The 22,086-nt window shown below is 44.2% G+C and overlaps 2 protein-coding genes across 3 annotated transcripts in view; both read right to left on the bottom strand.

Moving 5' to 3' along the window:
* GDI2 (GDP dissociation inhibitor 2) overlaps window positions 1-1,544 on the bottom strand; it is a 59,068-nt gene extending 57,524 nt beyond the window's left edge. Inside the window, exon 1 of the mRNA XM_073619394.1 lies at window positions 1,366-1,544. Within this exon, the coding sequence (XP_073475495.1) occupies window positions 1,366-1,410 (45 nt within the window). The 5' untranslated portion in view covers window positions 1,411-1,544. The remainder of the gene's footprint in view (window positions 1-1,365) is intronic.
* Window positions 1,545-12,743: 11,199 nt separating this feature from the next.
* The window catches only part of ANKRD16 (ankyrin repeat domain 16), a 59,423-nt gene continuing 50,080 nt past the window's right edge, over window positions 12,744-22,086 (bottom strand). For both annotated transcript variants that reach the window (XM_073619392.1, XM_073619393.1), the window contains one exon: window positions 12,744-12,943. In XM_073619392.1, coding sequence (XP_073475493.1) covers window positions 12,777-12,943 — 167 coding nt within the window. In that variant the 3' untranslated portion in view covers window positions 12,744-12,776. The remainder of the gene's footprint in view (window positions 12,944-22,086) is intronic.

Below are 22,086 nucleotides of genomic sequence, written 5' to 3'. Positions count from 1 at the left end.
TGTAAAAAAGTCCAGACACTACCACCCTTTCCTTGGGCAGGGTCACTGTTCTGGTCTCTGCCCTCTCCTGTAGTTTTTGCTCATGCAGCCTGTAGTGGGTGGAGCCTGCTGAGCCCCTCCCACAGCTCTACAAGAGAGTAATGTCAATGCTCCTTTTAAAGTGGAGGGCCACCCTGAACAAAAAAAAAAAAAAAAATTTAAACTTACATAAACCCTTGTTGGTAGGCAGTCTTCCTAATCTGCTTCTTCCGCGGCGTGTTCTGCTCCGTTGTCTTCTGGGAACTGTGTGTGTTCCCAGAACACCACGGGGGCATTGACAGAGCGCCGCTCGCACAGTAGGAAACTGGCAGTGAAGCCGCAAGGCTCCACTGCCTGTTTCCCTTACCTAGGATGGCGGTGCCGGGACCCGAGAGCCGAGGGACGGGCCGGCCTCGGGCGGCCGACATCGCGGGTACCCAGGACAGGTAAGCAGTTATTTAAAGTCAGCAGCTACAGTGTTTGTAGCTATTGACTTTTAATTTTTTTACGGCCGGAATCCCGCTTTAAAAACGGTAACATCTCAGTTTCTGTGTGCAAAAGCATTTGGTGTACAAAATGGATTTTAATAATTGTGGCTTTTAAGTGCCAAGGCCCTGCCGCAGAGAAGCCACATATTTGCGTGCGCTCGGTGCAAAGATAAAGGAGGAGCCCGGGATGTGGCGTTGCAGCTGATTGAGGCGGGGCTTTTGGCCACATGACCACCATGATTGGCTGTCACATGATTGGAAAACTCCCAATCGCAAACCATGATTGGGAGGTTTCCGTTAGTCGCCAGTAAGGAGCGCCCACCGTGCACGCTCTGCACTATTGAACGTAAACATGCAGTACCAAGAGGTCGCATATTTGCGTGTGCCGGGGGCCACCAGTTTAAAGATGAGCCGGGAGGTGGCGTGCACCTGGTTGGACTTAACACATAGTATGCCATGGAATTCAGGTTAAAAATCATTGCAAATCACTGCAGCCGCAGCAAACATGTACTCCAATGAGCGCCATTAGGTAGGCGGTAAATTTGCTGATCAATTGCCCATTTTTACCACTCCCTCTGACCACCTGTAAGAAAGGAACCCCAACAGATGAAAGGTTGTCACCTCCCCTCCATAGCTATACAGAAGGACAGGATGTAGATTAGAAGAGGTGCAGTCAGTGCACACAGCCGACCGCCATTGTATGAGGGAGGCGGCCGGTCACCGTCCAGGGAAGACACGGCGCTGTGTGCACTGTCACCAGCAGGGCCGGACCGTGTGGGGAGTGTCCACCGTCTGTAGGCCCGGCTCTGCTGAGGAGTAAAGGACTACAAGGCGGACGGCTGTCCGGGCGCGTTCTCACCGTCAGGCCGGTACCGAGCACGATGACGTCGTACTCCTCATTCATGTTGTCGGGCTGCGGAGTAGCTGAGGTGTCAGAAGGCAGGAACAACCGGGGACGCGCTCACTGACTGCACGTATGGCGGCTCCGGAAGCGTTAACAGAAACGGAACGGCGGCGCGCACGGATCACCACTCCCAACTTACACCCGCACGTCACTAAGCAGCCAATCAGGGACGTCGATAGGGGCGTGCCGCTGTCAATCTGTGCGCTCTCTGTACGACAGTGTTCTATCATAATCTCCAACCTATCAAAAACTCCAACCGCTTGTACTGCACTTCCTTCTACGTCACCCCAGTTAAAGTCCATTGGCTGCTGGCTTTGATAGAGCATAGGCGGTGCATTGTCACCTGATTACTAAAAAATACTGTAGGTGGGGACAAGGGGAATACTAAACTGCCCAGTTCTGAAGTCTGTCACTCCTTTATTCAGAGAGATTAAAAAGTCCTAAAGCTGGCCATACACACTACAATCTGATTGTACAATCTCCTTTAGCTTTATCAAAACTTTACATTAGGACAAACTTAAACGATCCATCCAATTAGCATGACATCAGACAGGCCCTTACACTACACAGTTGATGGTAGTTCCAACGAGGGCCATACACACTTCCCATTTTTTCAATTGATCCATGATTCGATCAAAATGATTAAAGCCCCTTTCACACAGGTGCCTCCGCTAAGTGGAATCCGCTTGCTCAGCAGGCGATCTCTCTGCCATGCAGGGCAAACACGGGCACAGTCCCGCTCTCTTCTATGTGGCAAACAGATGGAAATGGAGAGGCGTCCCGTTTCCATCTGATTGCCCCATAGAAGAGAGCGGGACTGTGCCCGTGTTTGCTCTGCATAGCAGAGAGATCCCCTGCTAAGCAAGCGGACCGCCTTTCCATTTCCATCCGATCCCATTTGCCAGACAGATGGGGAATAGGACCACCATCCGTTTTTGGCAGATAGGATCGGATCGGATGGTGGGGTGACATCCGCCACTCCATAAAGAGAATGGAGGGTCCGATCAGGTCCTCCTGAAAAACTGACAGACGGACCTGATTGGACAGCCCATGTGAGAGGGGCCTTAAAGAGTTTGTAAACCTCCCTGTAATATTTGAACCTATAGGTACTGTAAATATCTGTATACTGCGCCGATGATGTCATCTGCGCATGCGCTCTGAAGGAATGGTTGCCTGTGCCATTTCTTCAAAAACACATGCAGTGACCGGCGGCTCTTGCACAAATTCATGGGAGTACCGTCACATGGTTCCGGCCAGTCACACAGCTGGAGTCCATGGCTCCGGAAAAAAGAAGGATGAAGATGGATGCGGCCTGCAGCGGGGACGACGTGGGCTTCGTTTGCAGGTAAGTGTCACATAATGTGTTAGTACATAGCTCCTAACTGTCCCTGATTTCGAGGGACTGTCCCTGATTTTGGAGCAATGTCCCTCTGTCCTTTCCCCCTCATTTGTCCCTCATTTTGGTCTGATCTATATAGTATATAAAATGCACTTTTTATCTTTCAAAAAGTTTCCCAGTGCTAAACCTTTCATCCAAATTCTAAATTGCTCCATTTGTAGATTTTAAAAGCATATATAAAGGAATAGTAGTGGTAAAAAAAAAGCCCTTGTGGATTTGATTAACCTTTTTTTGGTTAATTCTCCTTTAAGAGGGTGTGGCAGGGGGTGTGTCCTATGCCTACATACGTTTGGTAGTAGGTGTCCCTCATTCCTATCTCGAAATGTTGGGAGGTATGCTAGTATACGATGCATACTAGCACATTATGCCTTTACTTTGCAGGGAAGAAAAAAAAGGGGAAAAAAATAACTACAGCGGTTACTGTCTCTTTAATCTGAAAACTATCAAATAGCCATAACTTCCCTTTCAATCAATTTAGACTCAGTTACGATCAGATTCAATCAAACTGAGTCAATTGGTCAGGGAGGAAAATTACCTATTGTTTTGCACCAATCGGTAGCACAGAGATAATCATAAACATAAAAATAAGTTCCGGTGCTCACACACTGAATTCATACAAAAATACTCAAATTCAAATACAGAACTTTACTTAGTGACTAATAATTTTCCAGTTTACCAATAAGAGTCCCACACCAGAGTGTGAAAAAAAGTGCTCTTATCATAAATTAAATTTTATCCACTTCTTCCTCTCCTTTTGTTTTGTAGCGGGTTTTTGGAATAAGGAGGAGGTTTTGGTTCTATTGCCTGTTTTGGAGACTATTGCCTGAGACTTGCTTGGTTGACATCCCTTCTGGCTCCAGATCCTGCTTGCCGTTTTACTACACTGATCCCTGACTATCCATTCCAGTTACCGAACTTTGGCTATGTTTTGACTACGTTTGTTCTATTTACTTTTATTATTAAACAAGTGTGATTTAACTGTACTTCTGTCTCGGTCTGATTCATGGTTTCTGACAGTAAGCGAAGGCCATGAATTCAGAAGATGCAGTCAATCCACTTGTTGGTAATATTTTTTCCAGATTTGACGAATAGGATCACTGTATGGATCAATTTGCCATGGCATTACAAATGCTCCTGAGTCGCACGGCTCACCTGGAATCTCTGTGTTGCAGGCCGTCCCTGCTGCTGCTCCAGTCTCTGTGCAGGCACCCGCCTCGAGTATTACCTCTATAAGAAGTATGTCTGGTTCCGTTCCCCCCAGCGATTTGGGGGCGATCCAGTCCAATGCAGAGGGTATCTCAACCAGGTTGAGATATACTTTGAGATGCTGCCCTAGGTGTTTCCCACGGACAGAAGCAAAGTAGGTTTTGTGATATCTTTGCTTTCTGAGAGAGCCTTGGCCTGGGCAAACCCTCTATAGGAGACACAAAAACCTGTGGTCTTGAGTTACCCTGAGTTTGTGGCTTCCTTTAAACGGTATTTGACGTTCCCGCATGCTCCGCTTCTGCTGCCAAGTGCCTCATGTCCATCAAACAGAGTACGAGAACTGTTGCCAATTACGCCATTAAATTGTGTACTCTGGCAGCAGAGGTTGCTTGGAACAATGAGGCCCTCGTGACTGCTTTTTCTCATGGTCTCTCGGATACCATCAAGGATGAGATAGCAGCCCGAGATATACCCACTGAGCTGGAGAAGCTGATTATGTTTGCCATCCTCATTGACTTCAGACTCAGAGAAAGACTCTTTTAAGGAGCGCTTTCGGAAGCCACCTGTACGTTTGTCTCCGAGCTTTGCAGTCCCACCCTTGCCCCCCTCACCTCCCATGCCTCCTGGTACCGAGTCGGTCAGTGAAGGTGAACCCATGCACTTTCACGCGTCTCTCTGTGGATGAGAGAACCTTTAGGAGGGAGAGATTGTGCCTTTATTGTGGCCAGGCAGGTCACTTTTTGAAGTCTTGTCCTACCCGTCCAGGAAACGCCCGAACCTTGAGGTCCTATCAACAGACAGACCTTAGGTGGCGTCGTTTCGTCCCCAGTTATCCAGAAGGATAAGCCCCTGGTTTCGGTCACCCTTTCTTGGGCTGAGTTATCCGTCGAGATACAGGCTCTAATCGACTCTGGGGCTGCAGGCCTGTTCATTGATGCTACCTTTGTATCGAAGCACTCGATTCCGCTACAGCTGCATGATACTCCACTTGCCATTGAGGCTCTTGACGGGAGACCTCTACAGCCTGCCCATGTGACTCATGAGACGGTTCCGTTGTCCATGGCCGTAGGGGCTCTTTACCATGAGATAATCCAATTCCAAGTTATTTCCTCACCTAACTTTCCGCTGGTTATTTGTTAACCTTGGTTACAGAGGCACAACCCCTCTTTTGATTGGCTCCGTGCTGAGGTTATCTCCTGGTCACCACAATGCAGTGAGACATGCTTCCAGAAGGTAGCCAAGGTCCTGTGCACTTCTTCTCTCTCCTAGCTGCCAGAGGAGTACCACAATTTTAGCGATGTCTTTGACAAAGTTCAAGCTGGTAGTTTGCCTCCACACCAGTCGTATGATTGCTCAATTGACTTTCAACCTGGTGCCATAGCCCCTCGTGGCCGGGTTTACCCTTTGTCGGTCTTGGAGGATAAGGCCATGGAGAAGTATGTTGTAGACACTCTTTCTCGAGGTTTCATCCGAAAATCCTCATCTCCTCCTGGTGCTGGTTTCTTCTTTGTGAAGAAGAGGAGTGGTGAACTGAGACCTTGTATTGATTGTAGGGGTCTCAATAGTTTTATGATTAAGAATGCCTATCTGATTCCGTTGATTACGGAATTATTTGACCACCTCAAGGGAGCAACGGTTTTCACGAAGCTTGATTTGAGAGTGGCATACAATCTTGTGAGGATTAAGGAGGGCGACGAGTGGTAAACTGTGTTTAATACCAGAACAGGCCATTATGAGTACCTCGTAATGCCTTTTGGCCTTTGTAACGCCCCGGCAGTTTTCCAGGAATTTATTAACGTCCTCTGAGATTTGTTGCAGTTATGTATGGTGGTTTATCTCGATGATATCCTCATATTTTCCAAGTCCCTGGAGAGCCACCACACAGATGTCTGTCGTGTGCTTCAGAAACGAAGAGAGAGCAATCTCTATCGTAAATTGGAGAAGTGCGAATTCCATTGTGAACAGGTTAAATTCCTGGGTTATGTAATTTCCACTGCTGGTTTTTCAGTGGACCCAGAGAAACTTTCAGCAGTCCTACAGTGGCCCCGACCCGTGGTTTTACGTCCTCTGCAGCGTTTTCTGGGCTTTGTCAACTATTATCGTAAGTTTATTCGTAACTTCTCGTCTCTGGTCAAACCCCTGACTGATATGACCAGAAAGGATGGTAACCCACAGAGTTGGTCTTCAGAGTCTGTTAAGGCCTTTGAGAGTCTCAAGGCTGCCTTTGTTTCTGCTCCTGTGTTGGCACATCCTGATCCTACGATACCTTTTATCCTTGAGGTTGATGCTTCTGAGACTGGTGTTGGCGCCCCTTCTGTCTCAACGTCCCACCTCTGAGAGTGCTATACATCCTTGTGGCTACTTTTCCAAGAAATTGTCACCTGCAGAGTGCAATTACGAGATGGAGACATCTCCTCGAAGGTACCTCTGTGCCGGTTATCATCCTTACTGACCATAAAAATCTCACATTCTTTTCTGAGGCTAAACGCCTCTCTCCCACAGTGAAACATGGTGGTGGCAGCTTCATGCTGTGGGGATGTTTTTCCAGCAGTCGGGACTGGCAAACTGGTCAGAGTTGAGGGAAATATGGATGGTGCTAAATATAGGGATATTCGTGAGCAAAACCTGTACCACTCTGTCTGTGATTTGAGGCTAGGGCGGAGGTTCACCTTCCAGCAGGACAATGACCCCAAACACACTGCTAAAGCAACACTTGAGTGGTTTAAGGGGAAACATGTAAATGTGTTGGAATGGCCTATTCAAAGCCCAGACCTCAATCCAATAGAAAATTTGTAGTCAGACTTAAAGATTGCTCTTTACAAGCGCAAACCATCCAACTTGAATGAGCTGGAGCAGTTTTGCAAGGCGGAATGGGCAACAATCCCAGTGGTAAGATGTGGCAAGCTCATAAAGACTTATCCAAAGCGACTTGGAGCTGTGATAGCCACAAAAGGTGTCTCTACAAAGTTTTGACTTTAGAGGGGTGAATAGTTATGCACATTGACTTTTTCTGTTATTTTGTCCTATTTGTTGTTTGCTTCACAATTAAAAAAAAAAAAAACATCTTCAAAGTTGTGGGTATGTTCTATAAATTAAATGATGCAAATCAAATCCTCAAATAATCTATGTTAACTCCAGGTTGTGAGGCAACAAAACATGAAAAATGCTAAAGGGGTGAATACTTTTCCAAGGCACTGCATGAATGAGCAAAATTTTTACTTATTTTTTTTTTTACATTTTTGAGAATTGTATTTTTTTTATCTTTCACAATATTTTAACTGTCTTGTTTGGGGGCTCTGTTGAAATATCAGGGGCCTAAATAGACCCTTAAGCCCCATACACACTATAAGATTTTCTGCTGTTTTTTTCCTTCAGATTTACCAAAACCATATAATATGAGGTCAAACCTTGGGAGTTTCAATTTGTATGCAATCAGGCAGGCCCTTGCACTAGATGGTTTTGGTAAATCTGAAGACAAAAATCAGCAGAAAATCTGATAGTGTTTATGGGGCTTAAAGGTCTCACTTTTGAGACAAAGGGACTGAGGACATACTGTAGACTCCGTAGTCCCTTTTCTGTGGTGCCTCAGCTGCACTGAAGATGAATGAATAGGAAGTGCTCTGAGGCTTCCTGTTACAAACTAAAGCATATTAAACACAGTTTACTATGCTTCCATTATGAATGAACACGGGAGCGATCGGTACCAATCGCTCATTGTGTTCATTCATTCAGGAAGGGGTCAGTAAATATGAGATATTTACTATCCACCCCCCAACCACTCCACCTTCCCCCTCTCTATCCTGAAACAATCCCCCTGTGTGCCTGCAGCAGTCGGTGGAAGGGAGAGGAGGGGAAGCTGGAAGCAGGGGAGGGGAGGCCAGACAGCAGAGGTAAGGGGGGATGGGGGGAGCAGATAGTGGAACAGATCCTCCTGTGGCTCTCCCTGCAGTGCAGCTGGCAAGAAAGAGGGGAGAAGAAGCCAGATACACCGATGGGGGAACCACAAGAGTATCGGTTCCACTGATAAGGCAGTACAGCTGGTCCTCTTACAGGTGTCCGAGCCCCTCTGAAAGTGGGGGAAAATCCAAAATCTCAGTGGAACAAGATTGTATAGTGTATGGCCAGTTTAAGAGAGGATTTGCCTAATTTTGGAGAGATTACCTCATGTCTTATTGTGTCTATAGGGCATGAAGTAAAGGTAAATGTACCATTGGTACACAAATTGCAAAAACACACAGGGACAGGGAAGTAATCCCTAGCATTTGGCACATGGTTGTGAAACTGCCCCATTCACTAGAACGGTACTACCAGCAAAATGCAATAAGGGAGATCATTTTTGCCACGCTCTGATTCTTTGCATGTACCACCCTGTCTGGCTGTCTTTGCAGCCGCAACTCAACCGCCTATATTTACCCCCTTCAAATGCAACTGTAAACTAAGCCTAACAGCTTTGAAAAACCCGTTGGCTGATTATGTTAGAAGGCTGGCAGGGTGCAAAGATCTGATCTCATAGAAAAACACTGTGTTATGAACAGAAATTAGTTTCCTCACAAAGCTTATATAAATAGAGATAAATGAGGGCTTGTTCTAGGCTTACAGTAGTTTACACCTGCATCACTTTCTGCAAAGCGATCCACGAGGCCTCCTGGATACCTGTTTTTTGGGGAATTTTGACTGTCAAACAGGGGTTTTCAATGGGAATACCACCCCACATACTTAGTGTTTGGCTCATGGTTGCAGCATGGCCCCATTAATGTGACAGCGGGTATAATTTTTGTGTGTGTACAATCCCATCTGGCTACCTTTGCAACTTATGGCAAAACCTTACCCATGGCAGCTTGATAACAATTATTGTTCTTTAACAAAAGAATATTCCATTTTGTTGAAGCCCAGAGCAGTCACTTTCTTATTGGAAACTCTCCCCATCTCCTTAGTCTAAAAAAAAAAAAAAAAAAACTATATGTCACTTTCTTCAAACAAAATATGTACATTTCCAGCCCCTTTCTCATGGGGCACGTCCGTTTTTACGGACTCCACTCAGCAGGGATCGATATGTTGATCTCCACTGAGCAGGCGGATGGAAGGTCTGTCTCCGCTCACTGTTCCGAGACAGATCTGTCAGAGCCCCGCTCTCCTCTATGGGGAGATCTGATGAAAACAGACCTCCTTTGTGTTTTCATCCGATTCCACCCAAACCGATCCACCAGACGGATGGAAAATAGGACCTCAATCCATCTGGATCTGGCAGAGGCGAATGGATCAAACAGACAGGCAGACCTGATTGGACAGCATGTGTAAAAGGGGCCTTAGTGTATGTCTTGGCTTAGCTAGAGCGGAAGGCTGCAAAATCTTTAGGCCCCTATGGGCCTTTTCACATGGGTATCATCCGTTCAGTCACGTTTTTTCAAAGAGAAATCAGTTTTCATCAGATTTTAGTTCAGTTCAGTTTACGTCAGTTTTTCTTCCATTTTTACATCCATCATCTGGAGTCCTTAACCACTGGAGTCCCAGAGCCATGTTTAAAAAAAAAAAAAAAATAAATCAAAATTTTTTGTTTACAAGATTAACCACTTCAGCTCCGAAAGGATTTGCCCCCTTCCTGACCAGAGCACTTTTTGCGATTCGGCACTGCGTCGATTTAACTGACAATTGCTCTGTCGTATGACATTGCACCCAAACAAAATTGACGTCCTTTTTTTCCCACAAATAGAGCTTTCTTTTGGTGGTAATTGATCACCTCTGCAGTGTTTATTTTTTGTGCTATAAACAAAAAAAGAAGAGCGACAATTTTGAAAAAAAGCAATATTTTTTACTTTTTGCTATAATAAATATCCCCCACAAATATATAAAAAAAACTATTTTTTTCCTCAGTTTAGGCTATGTATTCTTCTATATATTTTTGGTAATAAAAATCGCAATAAGCGTATATTGATTGGTTTGCGCAAAATTTATTGCGTCTACAAAATAGGGGATAGTTTTATGGCATTTTTATAAAAAAATTTTATTAGTAATGGCGGCGATCTGCGATTTTTATCGTGACTGCGCCATTATGTCGGACACATCAGACACTTTTGACACTATTTTGGGACCATTGTCATTTATACAGCGATCAGTGCTATAAAAATGCACTGATTACTGTGTAAATGCCACTGGCAGTGAAGGGGTTAACCACTAGGGGCGATGAAGGTGTTAAGTGTGTCCTAGGGAGTGATTCTAACTGTGGGGGATGGGCTTCAACACACATGACAGCGATCACAGGGAGCAGTAATCTCTGTCATGTCACAAGGCAGAATGGAGAAACGCCTTGTTTACAAAGGCATCCCCCCGTTCTACCTCTCCATGACATGATCGCGGGCACCCGGCGGACATCAAGTCCGTGGGACCCGCAGAGTGCACGCCCGCAGCACCGCTTCTTAAAGGGGACGTACCTGTGTGCCTTTTTGCCCACCCATGCCATTCTGCCGACGTATATCGTCGTGCAGCGCTCGGAAAGCGGTTAAAAAAAATTAAAAATTAGGCCTGGAGATTACTTAAAACTCTCAAACATTATATATTTTCTGAAAGCAGACATCCTAGAAAATAAAATAGTAATTTTTCAGTAAAAAAAATACACTAAAGTTAATCTTAGTGCACACAAATGCAATAAATTACCCAATCGCCATTTTTGTACATGGGCGCCTAAACACATGCATTTTCACATCCATCTTCAGTTCAGTTTACAGCTTACCAATCAGAAGTGACAAATGTATAAACAAAAAATGTTTCTTGCCCAAAAACGGACATAAACAGAAAGAATGTAAACAGATGATGGCCGTTTACATCTCCCTGTGGCCAAAATAATCCCACGGTTTCCAGGTATGCTACATTCAAGCTGTGCTTCTGGCGATAACTGTCACAGTTGGTAGTGTGCTTATGTCAGATCGCAACCAAACGCTCAAGCCATCAAATGGATGGTGTCTTAACTAATTACATGTGCATTGCATTTGCAGATGTAAATAGTGGCTACAATGGTACTGTCCTTGGCTGTAAAAGGATAGGAGGGTTAAGTTCCACTTTAAGCAAAGGTAATTGCTTACCACAGACTATTATTTAAAAGGAATGGTTAGGAGTGAAATAGGATCAAAAGAGGCATCAAAATGTTTTCCTTAATTTTGTATTTGTGCTTAGGTTTTGTAACCAATAAAAAGCTGCTATCAAATACTATAAAAAAAAAAAAAAAAGAAAAGGAGTGAAATAGGAAAGCTGCTATTACTGATCTCCTTCTAAAATTGTTGTTTTATAGCGGTCATGCTGACCCTCTGGCTTCAAGACTTTCTTCATTATGGAACTTAAAAATAAACAATGCAGAACAGGAATTCTGACTTTAATCTGACTTCACTGCATACTTGATCTGGGTCAGTGATTCAGAGAGTACAAGGGTCCTAAAAACAAAGAAAAAACATCAGGCTTCTACCTGATACATTACGATTTGCAGTGTGTAAGGCACCCGAGTTACCTTGCTCCAATCAGACTGTATATCTCCCACTTTGACTTACTAGGACTTTTCCAGGAGGTACACATTTTTTTTAAAGTGGAACCAAACCCATCATTTTAAAGTGGAAATGAAGGAAAAAATTGAAAAATTGCAAACAGGCACACTTTTTATTGCAGTGGAGACACGCAATGCTTTTCCTGCAATAAAATACACTTACCTTCTTGATCACAATCCCCTTCAGAATGTTTACTGAGCCTGCGCAGCTCAGTATACACTAGCGATGTGCCAGGATGACTGCACTCCTGTGCACACATGGGAGTGGTGTCATCCCACACAGGCCAATCAAAATACCCGAAGAACAGAAGAACCCACCGAGAATGCCTGTACCGGTGAGGGATCTTGCAGACTGTTGGAGATTAGGTGAATATTTGTCTTATTTGTATTTGTTCTGCTTTAAATGATCACATAGGCAGCACCATGGTAACTGCAGATCAAACAGAGGCCAAGGGTGCATTCACACTGGCCGTTTTAACCCAGCCTAGGAAGAGTTCACCCCCCTGGTCCAATTCATTTGTGTAGTGCGAGTGAACCATGCCCAGGACCACTTTGAAGAGGTGGTCCCAGCTAGCGTTCACTGGTGGTCTGGTAGGATTCACTTTAGTGCGAGTGCAAACTACAGTATGCCTTGGAGCAGAACTCTTCATAGATGACGGAACACAGAAGCAGGGATCACTGGTGTCTGGTTAGCAGATGAGATTATGTAAATGTACCCGGGAACACTTGCTTATAGCCCAGTGTGAGTGAACACTAAGATGGCAGCTTCCTTTGCTGTAAAGGAGAGGATGGTTTAGTTCCACTTTAAGTGATCCTCTCTCCACAAGGCCACTCTTAGCCAAGAGGATACCCTGTAAAGAAGTGATTATATACTTACCTCTCCAGTGGCCCATGTTTTAAAACGGCATTCTCTCTGCTACCCAGCCATTGCAAATAGTCTACATTTCCAGTTGTGTAAAATAATTGCTCCCCCTCTGGTTGCCGTGGTTCCTCCCACTCTTTCATACGTCGGCATATACAAGTGGAAAGGAGCATAGTGGCTGGCGGGGGGTTGGGAGCACGTATTCAGCTCATCTGGCAGTCGAATACTTGCAGTGGCTGGGAAGCGGAGGTGTGCTGAATCACTTTAGGAATACAACTGCATGGTAATGATTTCTCACCTATTGTTAGTAATTAGAAACACTCTAGCAGAGACAGTCAAACAGTACATTTCCAGCTTTATCCTTAATAAATTCATTTTTGCAATGTGTCTTTAAAATATGTAAAGATATTCTTGACTTGAGGTTTCTTCGCAAGTTGCTCTGCAAATATCCCATGGGAGTCTGCTGTGTCCTTCAGCCCAGATTTCAGGAGAAAGTGAACACATTCTGCATGCTGGCCAGAAGCCGCCATGTGAAGAGCTGTGGAAAAAACAACTTGTATGAGAGAGATAATGTCTTATTTATTAAGGCCCCATTCTCACTTGTGCAACCTAAAAATCATGCAATATCCATTATAACTTTACCGTGCGACATGCTGGGACTTTGGATGAGTGCAACTTGTGCAGAACGGAAAAATTCATCTAGGTTTCATTGTTTTTTTTTCTAACAAATTCCAAATTTTCAGAACGATTGGATTTTGAATTGGTCGAAAATTAATCGACCAATTCAAATTCAGTTTGAAGACCAGCTGGTTGTTAAGGAGAAGGCCGGGAGGCCGGCTGCCGTGTCCTTAACAACCGATGACTCATCACCGGTCAAATGTTTCCCCACTGACAGCTGGATTTAAAAGAAAAGAATGCCCGCAATAAAAAAATAAATAAAAAAGGGTGTAGGGGGTCCCCCCCCCCCCCATGCATACGAGGCACAACAAAATGTAACAAAAAAAATCCATACCAGTCCCTTATCCTAGCATGCAGCCCGGCAGATCAAAAAAGGGGGGTTTGCTACACCCCAAAAGCACATTGTCCCCATATTGATGAGGACAAGGGCATCTTCCCCGCAACCCTGGCCGGTGGATGTGGGGGTCTGCAGGTGAGGGGCCCAGATCCCACCCCTCCATGTGAATTAGTAGGGGGTACCCCTACCCATTCATCAAAAAAGTACACCAGTTTTTGTCAAGTCATTTATTAAAAAATAAAAATGTTCCCTGTTGTAGATCCATCGTCAATCACGTCGCCCACCACACCACCAACCTGAAAAAGAAGAAAGGAAAAAAACCCTCCGGCCCCAATGAAGGCTCTCACCGTCTGCCTGCTCTGCCGTGTGACAGCTCTTAAATACCTAAGGGGCAGGGCCACCCAGTGATGTCACCGAGTGGCACCGCACCCCTTGTGACATCATCAACAAAGGGTATGCTAGGTCAGTGACTTCACAAGGGGGCGGGGGGGATGGGGATGGGACTCCAAGCTATTTTTTTAAATTTTTCTTCATTGCTGGCATTCTTCTTTTACATTCAGCTGTCAGTGGGGAAACCCGCTGACAGCTGATAAGTCATCGGTTGTTAAAGAGGTGGTGGCCGGATTCCCAGCCCGCTCCTTAACAACCAGCTATTCTTCACACGGAATTCAAATCAGTCTATTCATTTTTGAGCGATTTGAATTCCAATCGTTCTGAAAATTTGAAATTCGTTAAAAAATAAAGAACCCAAATGAAAGCATCAAATATGATGCAGGTGTGACTTTCATGCAACTTTTGAGGATTTACATTGAGATCTATGGACCTCAAGTCATACGAAAGTCGGACCAAAGTAGTGCAGGAGCTACTTTGAAGTCACACAGTAATGAACAGGAAAAAATGGGGTTCAACCTGTCATGTGAGTTTAGACCCAAAAGTCGCATGACAGGTTGCACCCCATGTTTTCATTGCACAAGTGTGAATGTATTGACTTTTTAATGATTTTTTTTTTAGATAAAAAAGAAACTAGCTTGATGAGACAGATATTATCACTGTGTGCTAAGAACCTTATTTGTGTGTAGTCTGCAGTTATACATGTATATCAGAGCAGCCATATTTGCTCATTACATACTGAGGCTCTGCTAGCTGCCTAGCAGTGCTACACATTGGCTTTACTTATTGGTCCTTTCCCAGTGCAAATATATAAGTAATCAGACTCACTGAAAACAAATATTCTCCCCTGTAAGACTGTATGGCTAAATAGATGTAAAAGGCAGTTAGGTAGGGTGACTGTAGCCAATCGACAATTGCATCTAGTAGCTAATCTACACATACCTTCATTTAAAGTGTATGCAAATCATAACAATGAACTTCTCTTTTTTTACTTCCTTTCTTTCTGTAAATACACCATTGAAAAGTAGTTTATTATATACTATCAAGGCGTAAAAAAATAAAATAAAAATAAAATATATTATAATATATGTGTGTGTACACACACGTACACACGTACACACACCTCACATTTTTGTAAATATTTTATTATGTCTTTTCATGACAACACTGAAGAAATGAAACTTTGCTACAATGTAAAGTAGTGAGTGTACAGCTTGTATAACAGTGTAAATTTGCTGTCCCCTCAAAATAACTCAACACACAGCCATTAATGTCTAAACCGCTGGCAAGAAAAGTGAGTACACCCCTAAGTGAAAATGTCCAAATTGGGCCCAAAGTGTCAATATTTTGTGTGGCCACCATTATTTTCCAGCACTACCTTAACCCTCTTGGGCATGGAATTCACCAGAACTTCACAGGTTGCCACTGGAGTCCTCTTCCACTCCTCCATAACAACATCACGGAGCTGGTGGATGTTAGAGACCTTACGCTCCTCCACCTTCCATTTGAGGATGTCCCACTGATGCTCAATAGTGTTTAGGACTGGAGACATGCTTGGCCAGTCCACCACCTTTACCCCCAGCTTCTTTAGCAAGGCAGTGGTCATCTTGGTGGTGTGTTTGGGGTTGTTATGTTGGAATACTGCCCTGTGGCCCAGTCTCCGAAGGGAGGGGATCATGCTCTGCTTCAGTATGTCACAGTACATGTTGGCATTAATGGTTCCCTCAATGAACTGTAGCTCCCCAGTGCCGGCAGCACTCATGCAGCCCCAGACCATGACACTCCCACCACCATGCTTGACTGTAGGCAAGACACACTTGTCTTTGTACTCCTCACCTGGTTGCTGCCACACACGCTTGACACCATCTGAACCAAATAAGTTTATCATAGTCTCATCAGACCACAGGACATGGTTCCAGTAATCCATTACCTTAGTCTGCTTGTCTTCAGCAAACTGTTTGTGGGCTTTCTTGTGCATATATTTAGAAGAGGCTTCCTTCTGGGACGACAGCCATGCAGACCAATTGGATGCAGTGTGCGGCGTATGGTCTGAGCACTGACAGGCTGACCCCCCCCCCCCACCCCTTCACAGCTCTCTCTCTCTCTCTCTCTGTGGACTACAAAACACCTCCCCTATGTTATAGAGATGAGGAGAGGTGGAGAGGTGGAGATTTTCTGAAGTCCTTAAACACTTTTTGTCCTAGGGTGATCAAAGTACAGCACATGTATTACTGGCAGGATCACCAGACGAAAATAAAGGAAGACACCATGAAAAAAAAAAGAAAACCTTTGCAGCCAACACATATAAGAACTGGTAAGCTGCAATATATTACATTATTACAATGACAAGACTATTCAAGAACAGAAATGTGAAAATATCACACAAAGTAAGCTCAAAATTACACTAAACAGTATCCTTATTCTCCAAGAAAATCCATACACATCCATTACTTAATGGCCCTGGAATCTATTTTTCATGAAATGGTTTCCTACTGTGGTTTTCTGCCTGTATGCAAGTCCTCCATGGGCACTCAATCCTCTCCTTTACCCCATCACTTGTATATGCTTGAAATGAACACTGCATGTTAATTGCAGTCATGTGCGCTGCTCTATACACAGCAGTGGTGGAAAGGAGTTAGGAGTTAGGCCACAGACCCGCTTCCTGATTGGCCGGAAGGAGAATCAGTGTGACAATAGCGAATATTTATTCACTATTGTCACACAACTTGGGTGGGCTCTGCGCCCCGAGCCCACCCCCTTTTTTTAAGCTTATTAGAGCCCATGGCTGTAATGAAGTGCTTCAAAAAAAAAAAAAAAAAAAAAAGAAAGGATGATTGAAATCCATGTGTCCGGTGCGCTGCATGTAGAGTAGGGGGCCAGACAGGGGGGTGGAGGTTGGGGGGGGGAATTACGGGCTGCCACTAATACGCAGTAAAAAATCCATAGTTCATAGTCCATATCACAAGCAAGTGAAAATGGCTATGCTCCTACATACAGTGGGACAATGGAGAAGGCACGTAGCCACCCTCTAACAGACAGTTGGATCACAGCAAAAAAAAAAAAAAAAAAAAAATGAATTTGGAGATTTGTGGTAGGCTGAGAGAGCGCAATGCTGATCTAACACAATACATATGTCCCTAAAATGCAGCAAACTTCTCTTTACATGTCTGGGGGAAAAAAAACTACATCTTTCATTTACTGTAGTTAGAAACACACCCTAATTTCTGTATAGGATTCAGATTGCACCCCATCATCTTCTCCATCTCAACCACATTTCCATTTTACAACTGTCACAAATATAGGCTCAATTAGCAGCAGACTGAAGGTCTACTCAAAGTGGCAGTTGGTTAGACATTGCTTTCTAGTCCATTTTTTGCTTTGGCACACTCTTAAATTGCCAGAAATGGGCAAACAATAGTGGGTGTGTACATGAACTTTACAGGACAACAATTTGGGACTAAAGGCTGAAGGTTGTTTACCTTCATTCATTCTAAACTCACCCCCCCCCTATACTTAGCTGAGCACCATCTCAATCCAGCGATGTGCATGAAAGCCTTGGCTCTCCAGGGACTCTCCCTCCTCATTGACAGAGAGCAGAAGTCAATCGCAGTGAGCCAATGCGGAGAGGGTGGGGCGGGGCCAAGCCATGGCTGTGTGTGTGTGAATGGACACACGGAGCCTCTGCCTTGAAGCAAGCCTGTTTGGATGCCCCCAGAGCAAGCTGCTTGCTCTGGGGGCACTTGGCAGGAGGGAGGGGCCAGGAGTGCCAGCGGTGGACCCGAGAAGAGGAGAATCGGAGCGGCTCTGTGCAAAACCACTGCACAGAGCAGGGAAGTATGATATTTTTTTTTTTTTTAACAACATTTTGCCTTTATTAATAGTGGGTGTTACAGTTATTAAAACTAAACTACAATTCTGTCCCACTTTGCATGCATTTCTATAATGGTTGTGTAAACTCTGTTAGGATACTTAGAAGAATCTACTGTAGAAACCACAGCTAGCTGCTGTGTTCGGGATATCAAGTAAGAGCAATACATGGCTGCTTATCCATCCAGGAAAATTACTGGGTTTTTAAAGCTAAACTACAGCCCTGGCCAAAAGTTTTGAGAATGACACAAATATAAATTTTTCACAAAGTCTGCGGCTTCAGTTTTTATGGTGACAATTTGCATATACTCCTGAATGTTATGAAGAGTGATTCGATGAACTGCAATTAATTGCAAAGTCCCCCTTTGCCATGAAAATGTACTTGAAACCAAATAAATAAAAAAAAAAAAAAACAAAAAACAAAATTTCCACTGCATTTCAGCCCTGCCACAAAAGAACCAGCTGACATCAGGTCAGTGATTCTCTTGTTAACACAGGTGTCAGTGTTGACGAGGACAAGGCTGGAAATCTCTCTGTAATGCAGATTCAGTTAGAATAACAGACTGGAAGCTTTAAAAGGAGGGTGGTGCTTGAAATGATTGTTCTTCCTCTGTTAACCATGGTTACCTGCAAGGAAACACGTGCAGACATCATTGCTTTACACAAAAGGGGAGGAGAGAGGCTCAGTTGTTGTGAAGAAGGCTTCAGGGCTCCCAAGAAAGTCCAGCAAGCGCCAGGACCGTATCCTACCATTGATTCAGCTGTGGGATCTGGACACCACCAGTGCAGAGCTTGCTCAGGAATGGCAGCAGGCAGGTGTGAGTGCATCTGCATGTACAGTGAGGTGAAGACTTTTGGAGGATGGCTTGGTGTCAAGAAGGGCAGCAAAGAAGCCACTTCCCTCCAGGAAAAACATCAGGGACAGACATTCTGCAAAAGGTACAGGGATTGGACTGCTAATGACTGGGGTAAAGTTATTTTCTCTGATGAATCCCCTTACAGATTGTTTGAAGCATCCATAAAAAACCTTGTCCAGAGAAGAAAAAGGTGAGCACTACCATCAGTCCTGTGTCATGTCAACGGTAAAGCATTCTGAGACCTTCATGTGTGGGGTTGCTGCTCAGCCAAGGGAGTGGGCTCACTCACAATTTTTCCTAAGAACACAGCCATGAATAAAGAATAGTACAAAAACATCCTCTGACAGCAACTTCTCTCAACCACCCAAGAACAGTTTGGTGATGAACAATGCCTTTTCCAGCATGACGGAGCACCTTGACATAAGGCAAACGTGATAACTAAGTGGCTTGGGGAACAAAACATTGAAACTTTGGGTCCATGGCCAGGAAACTCCCCAGACCTTAATTCCATTGAGAACTTGTGGTCAATCCTCAAGAGGCGGATGAAAAAGAAAAAAAAAAAAAAAACACAAATTCTGACAAACTCTAGGCATTGATTATGCAAGAATGGGCTGCCATCAATCAGGATGTGGTCCAGAAGTTGATTGACAGCATGCCAGGACCAATTGCAGAGGTCTTGAAAGAGAAGGGTCAACACTGCAAATATTGACTCTTTGCAAAAACTTAATGCAGTGTTTCACATCCTTTTTTCAGTCAAGGCACCCTTTAACATGATGGACAGTCTTGAGGCACCCCACTCTTAAATATAAAAAACTACTCAAATAGTTTTACATAATGCAGCAACATCCATACGTAGGACATCCAACGTTAGAGGTGATATTTTTCTTCCAAAGCAAATACACTTTTGCACACTGGTATTGACTAGTATTCCAAGGTTTCATTTCTCCCTCAATTTCTCTCCATCAGTCAGCTAATGTGACCCCAGTGCTGAGGGAGAGAGGCAGAGGAGGGTCAAACAAGGATGCTGTGGAGGAGACAGACATCCTACTTATCAACTGATGACATCGTTGGTTGGTGGGTTGCCAGTTTCTAGAAAGTCGTAATGTGCATAATGACAACCTATGGCTTTGTGTAACTAAAAGGCAAGCTTCATCCACCTACTGGCTTGTATACAATTTTTGATCAATTTTTAGGCATTTTGCCAAGGAACCCCTGAAAAAGGATCAAAGCACACTGGTTGAAAAAGGCTGCCTTAATGCTCAAAACTTTTGGCCACAGCTGTAGTCTGTGTCAGTTTCACAAGCAAATAAGTCCTGATTTTCTTAAACGGTGGATACTGACCTCTGCTACTATGTTTATAATATGGAGGAAGATATAAGTGAACCTTATGACTTGAGAAATTCTGATTAGCCTGAGTTTGTACATTTGGTTTCATCAACAACAGATAAAGTAACATGTATATTATGGTCACTTGGACAATATTGCACTGCATTTGGGAGTGGATACAGAGCTGTATTTACCATAGGGCACTTGTGTGCTGGTGTCTTGGGTGGCAGTGGCACAAAGCCACAAAATGTACAAACTGTGGTTACTTTTTTTAACCTGCATCTGAAACTTCCATAGGTAAACCCAGATAATGAACTAGTGGGAGGGAGGGTTGTAGGGTTTATTGCAGGGTTCTTTAAACTGCGGCCCTCCAGGTGTTCAGGAACTACAATTCCCATCATGCCTAGTCATGTCTGTGAATGTCAGAGTTTTACAATGCCTCATGGGATGTGTAGTTCTGCAACAGCTGGAGGGCCATAGTTTGAGGATCCCTGGTTTATTGGGAGGATTTGTAAGGTACTCTAGAGCAAGCAAAATTCAGTCATTTCCCTTGTCTCTTGTTTGGTAAATTGTACAGTTCAATGAAACTCTAGCCCTGCATATAAATCAATATATACTGGGGAGGGGATTTAAAAAAAACTTGGACAGATACTGAAGCAGCTGTGCATGGCAGCCAGGCAGCTTCTAGCTTTCATTTTCAAAGCTTAACTGAACAAGTTAAGGCTAGAAGCTGATTGTGTATAATGCATCTGTGCATTATAACCACACACACACACAGGGGTAAAGCACAGATACTTTGTGCTTTATTTATTCTTGTATTTCACAATGTAGAACAACCGTTTTTGGCTTCCCTGCCCTTTCTCAAGCTCTTAAGTGCGGAGGGGATCCATATAGTTACATAGTCTTGTTGGAAAAAAAAAAATTCCTTCCTAATCCCCCAAAAGACAAAATCGGATATTCTATGGATCATCTTTTTTTTTTTTTTTTAACAAACAGTGGTGCTTTATTAAAAGATTGCAATTTACAGTGAGGCAAAAAAGTGTTTAGTCAGTCAGTCAGCCACCAATTGTGCGAGTTCTCCCACTTAAAAAGATGAGAGAGGCCTGTAATTGTCATCATAGGTATACCTCAAATATATGAGACAAAATGTGGAAACAAACCCAGACAATCACATTGTCTGATTTTTGAAAGAATTTATTTGCAAATTATGGTGGAAAATAAGTATTTGGTCAATATCAAAAGTTCATCTCAATACTTTGTTATATATCCTTTGTTAGCAATGACAGGTAAAACATTTTCTGTAAGTCTTCACAAGGTTGTCACACACTGTTGCTGGTATGTTGGCCCATTCCTCCATGCAGATCTCCTCTAGAGCAGTGATGTTTTGGGGCTGTCGCTGGGCAACACAGACTTTCAACTCCCTCCAAAGGTTTTCTATGGGGTTGGGATCTGGAGACTGGATAGGCCACTCCAGGACCTTGAAATGCTTCTTACAAAGCCACTTCTTCGTTGCCCGGGCGGTGTGTTTGGGATCATTGTCATGCTGAAAGACCCAGCCACGTTTCATCTTTAATGCCCTTGTTGATGGGAGGAGGTTTGCACTCAAAATCTCATGATACATGGCCCCATTCATTCTTTCATGTACATGGATCAGTCGTCCTGTTCGCTTTGCAAAGAAACAGCCCAAAGCATGATGTTGCCACCCCCATGCCTCACAGTAGGTATGGTGTTCTTTGGTTGCAACTCAGCATTCTCATTCCTCCAAATACGACGAGTTGCGTTTCTACCAAACAGTTCTACTTTGGTTTCATCTGACCACATGACATTCTCCCAATCCTCTTCTGGATCATCCAAATGCTCTCTAGCAAACCTCAGACGGGCCCAGACATGTACTGGCTTAAGCAGAGGGACACGTCTGGCACTGCAGGATCTGAGTCCCTGGCGGCGTAGTGCGTTACTGATAGTAGCCTTTGTTACGTTGGTTCCAGCTCTCTGCAGGTCATTCACTAGGTCCCCCCCCCCCCCGTGTGGTTCTGGGATTTTTGCTCACCGTTCTTGTGATCATTTTGTCCCCACGGGGTGAGATCTTGCGTGGAGCCCCAGATCGAGGGAGATTATCAGTGGTCTTGTATGTCTTCCATTTTCTAATAATTGCTCCCACAGTTGATTTCTTCACACCAAGCTGCTTGCCCATTACAGATTGTCTTCCCAGCCTGGTGCAGGTCT

This window comes from Aquarana catesbeiana, linkage group LG03 (assembly GCF_042186555.1).
Source record: "Aquarana catesbeiana isolate 2022-GZ linkage group LG03, ASM4218655v1, whole genome shotgun sequence".
NCBI lineage: Eukaryota > Metazoa > Chordata > Amphibia > Anura > Ranidae > Aquarana > Aquarana catesbeiana.
Note: the sequence above shows the minus strand (reverse complement) of the source record. Positions and strands in the feature narration are given on the sequence as shown.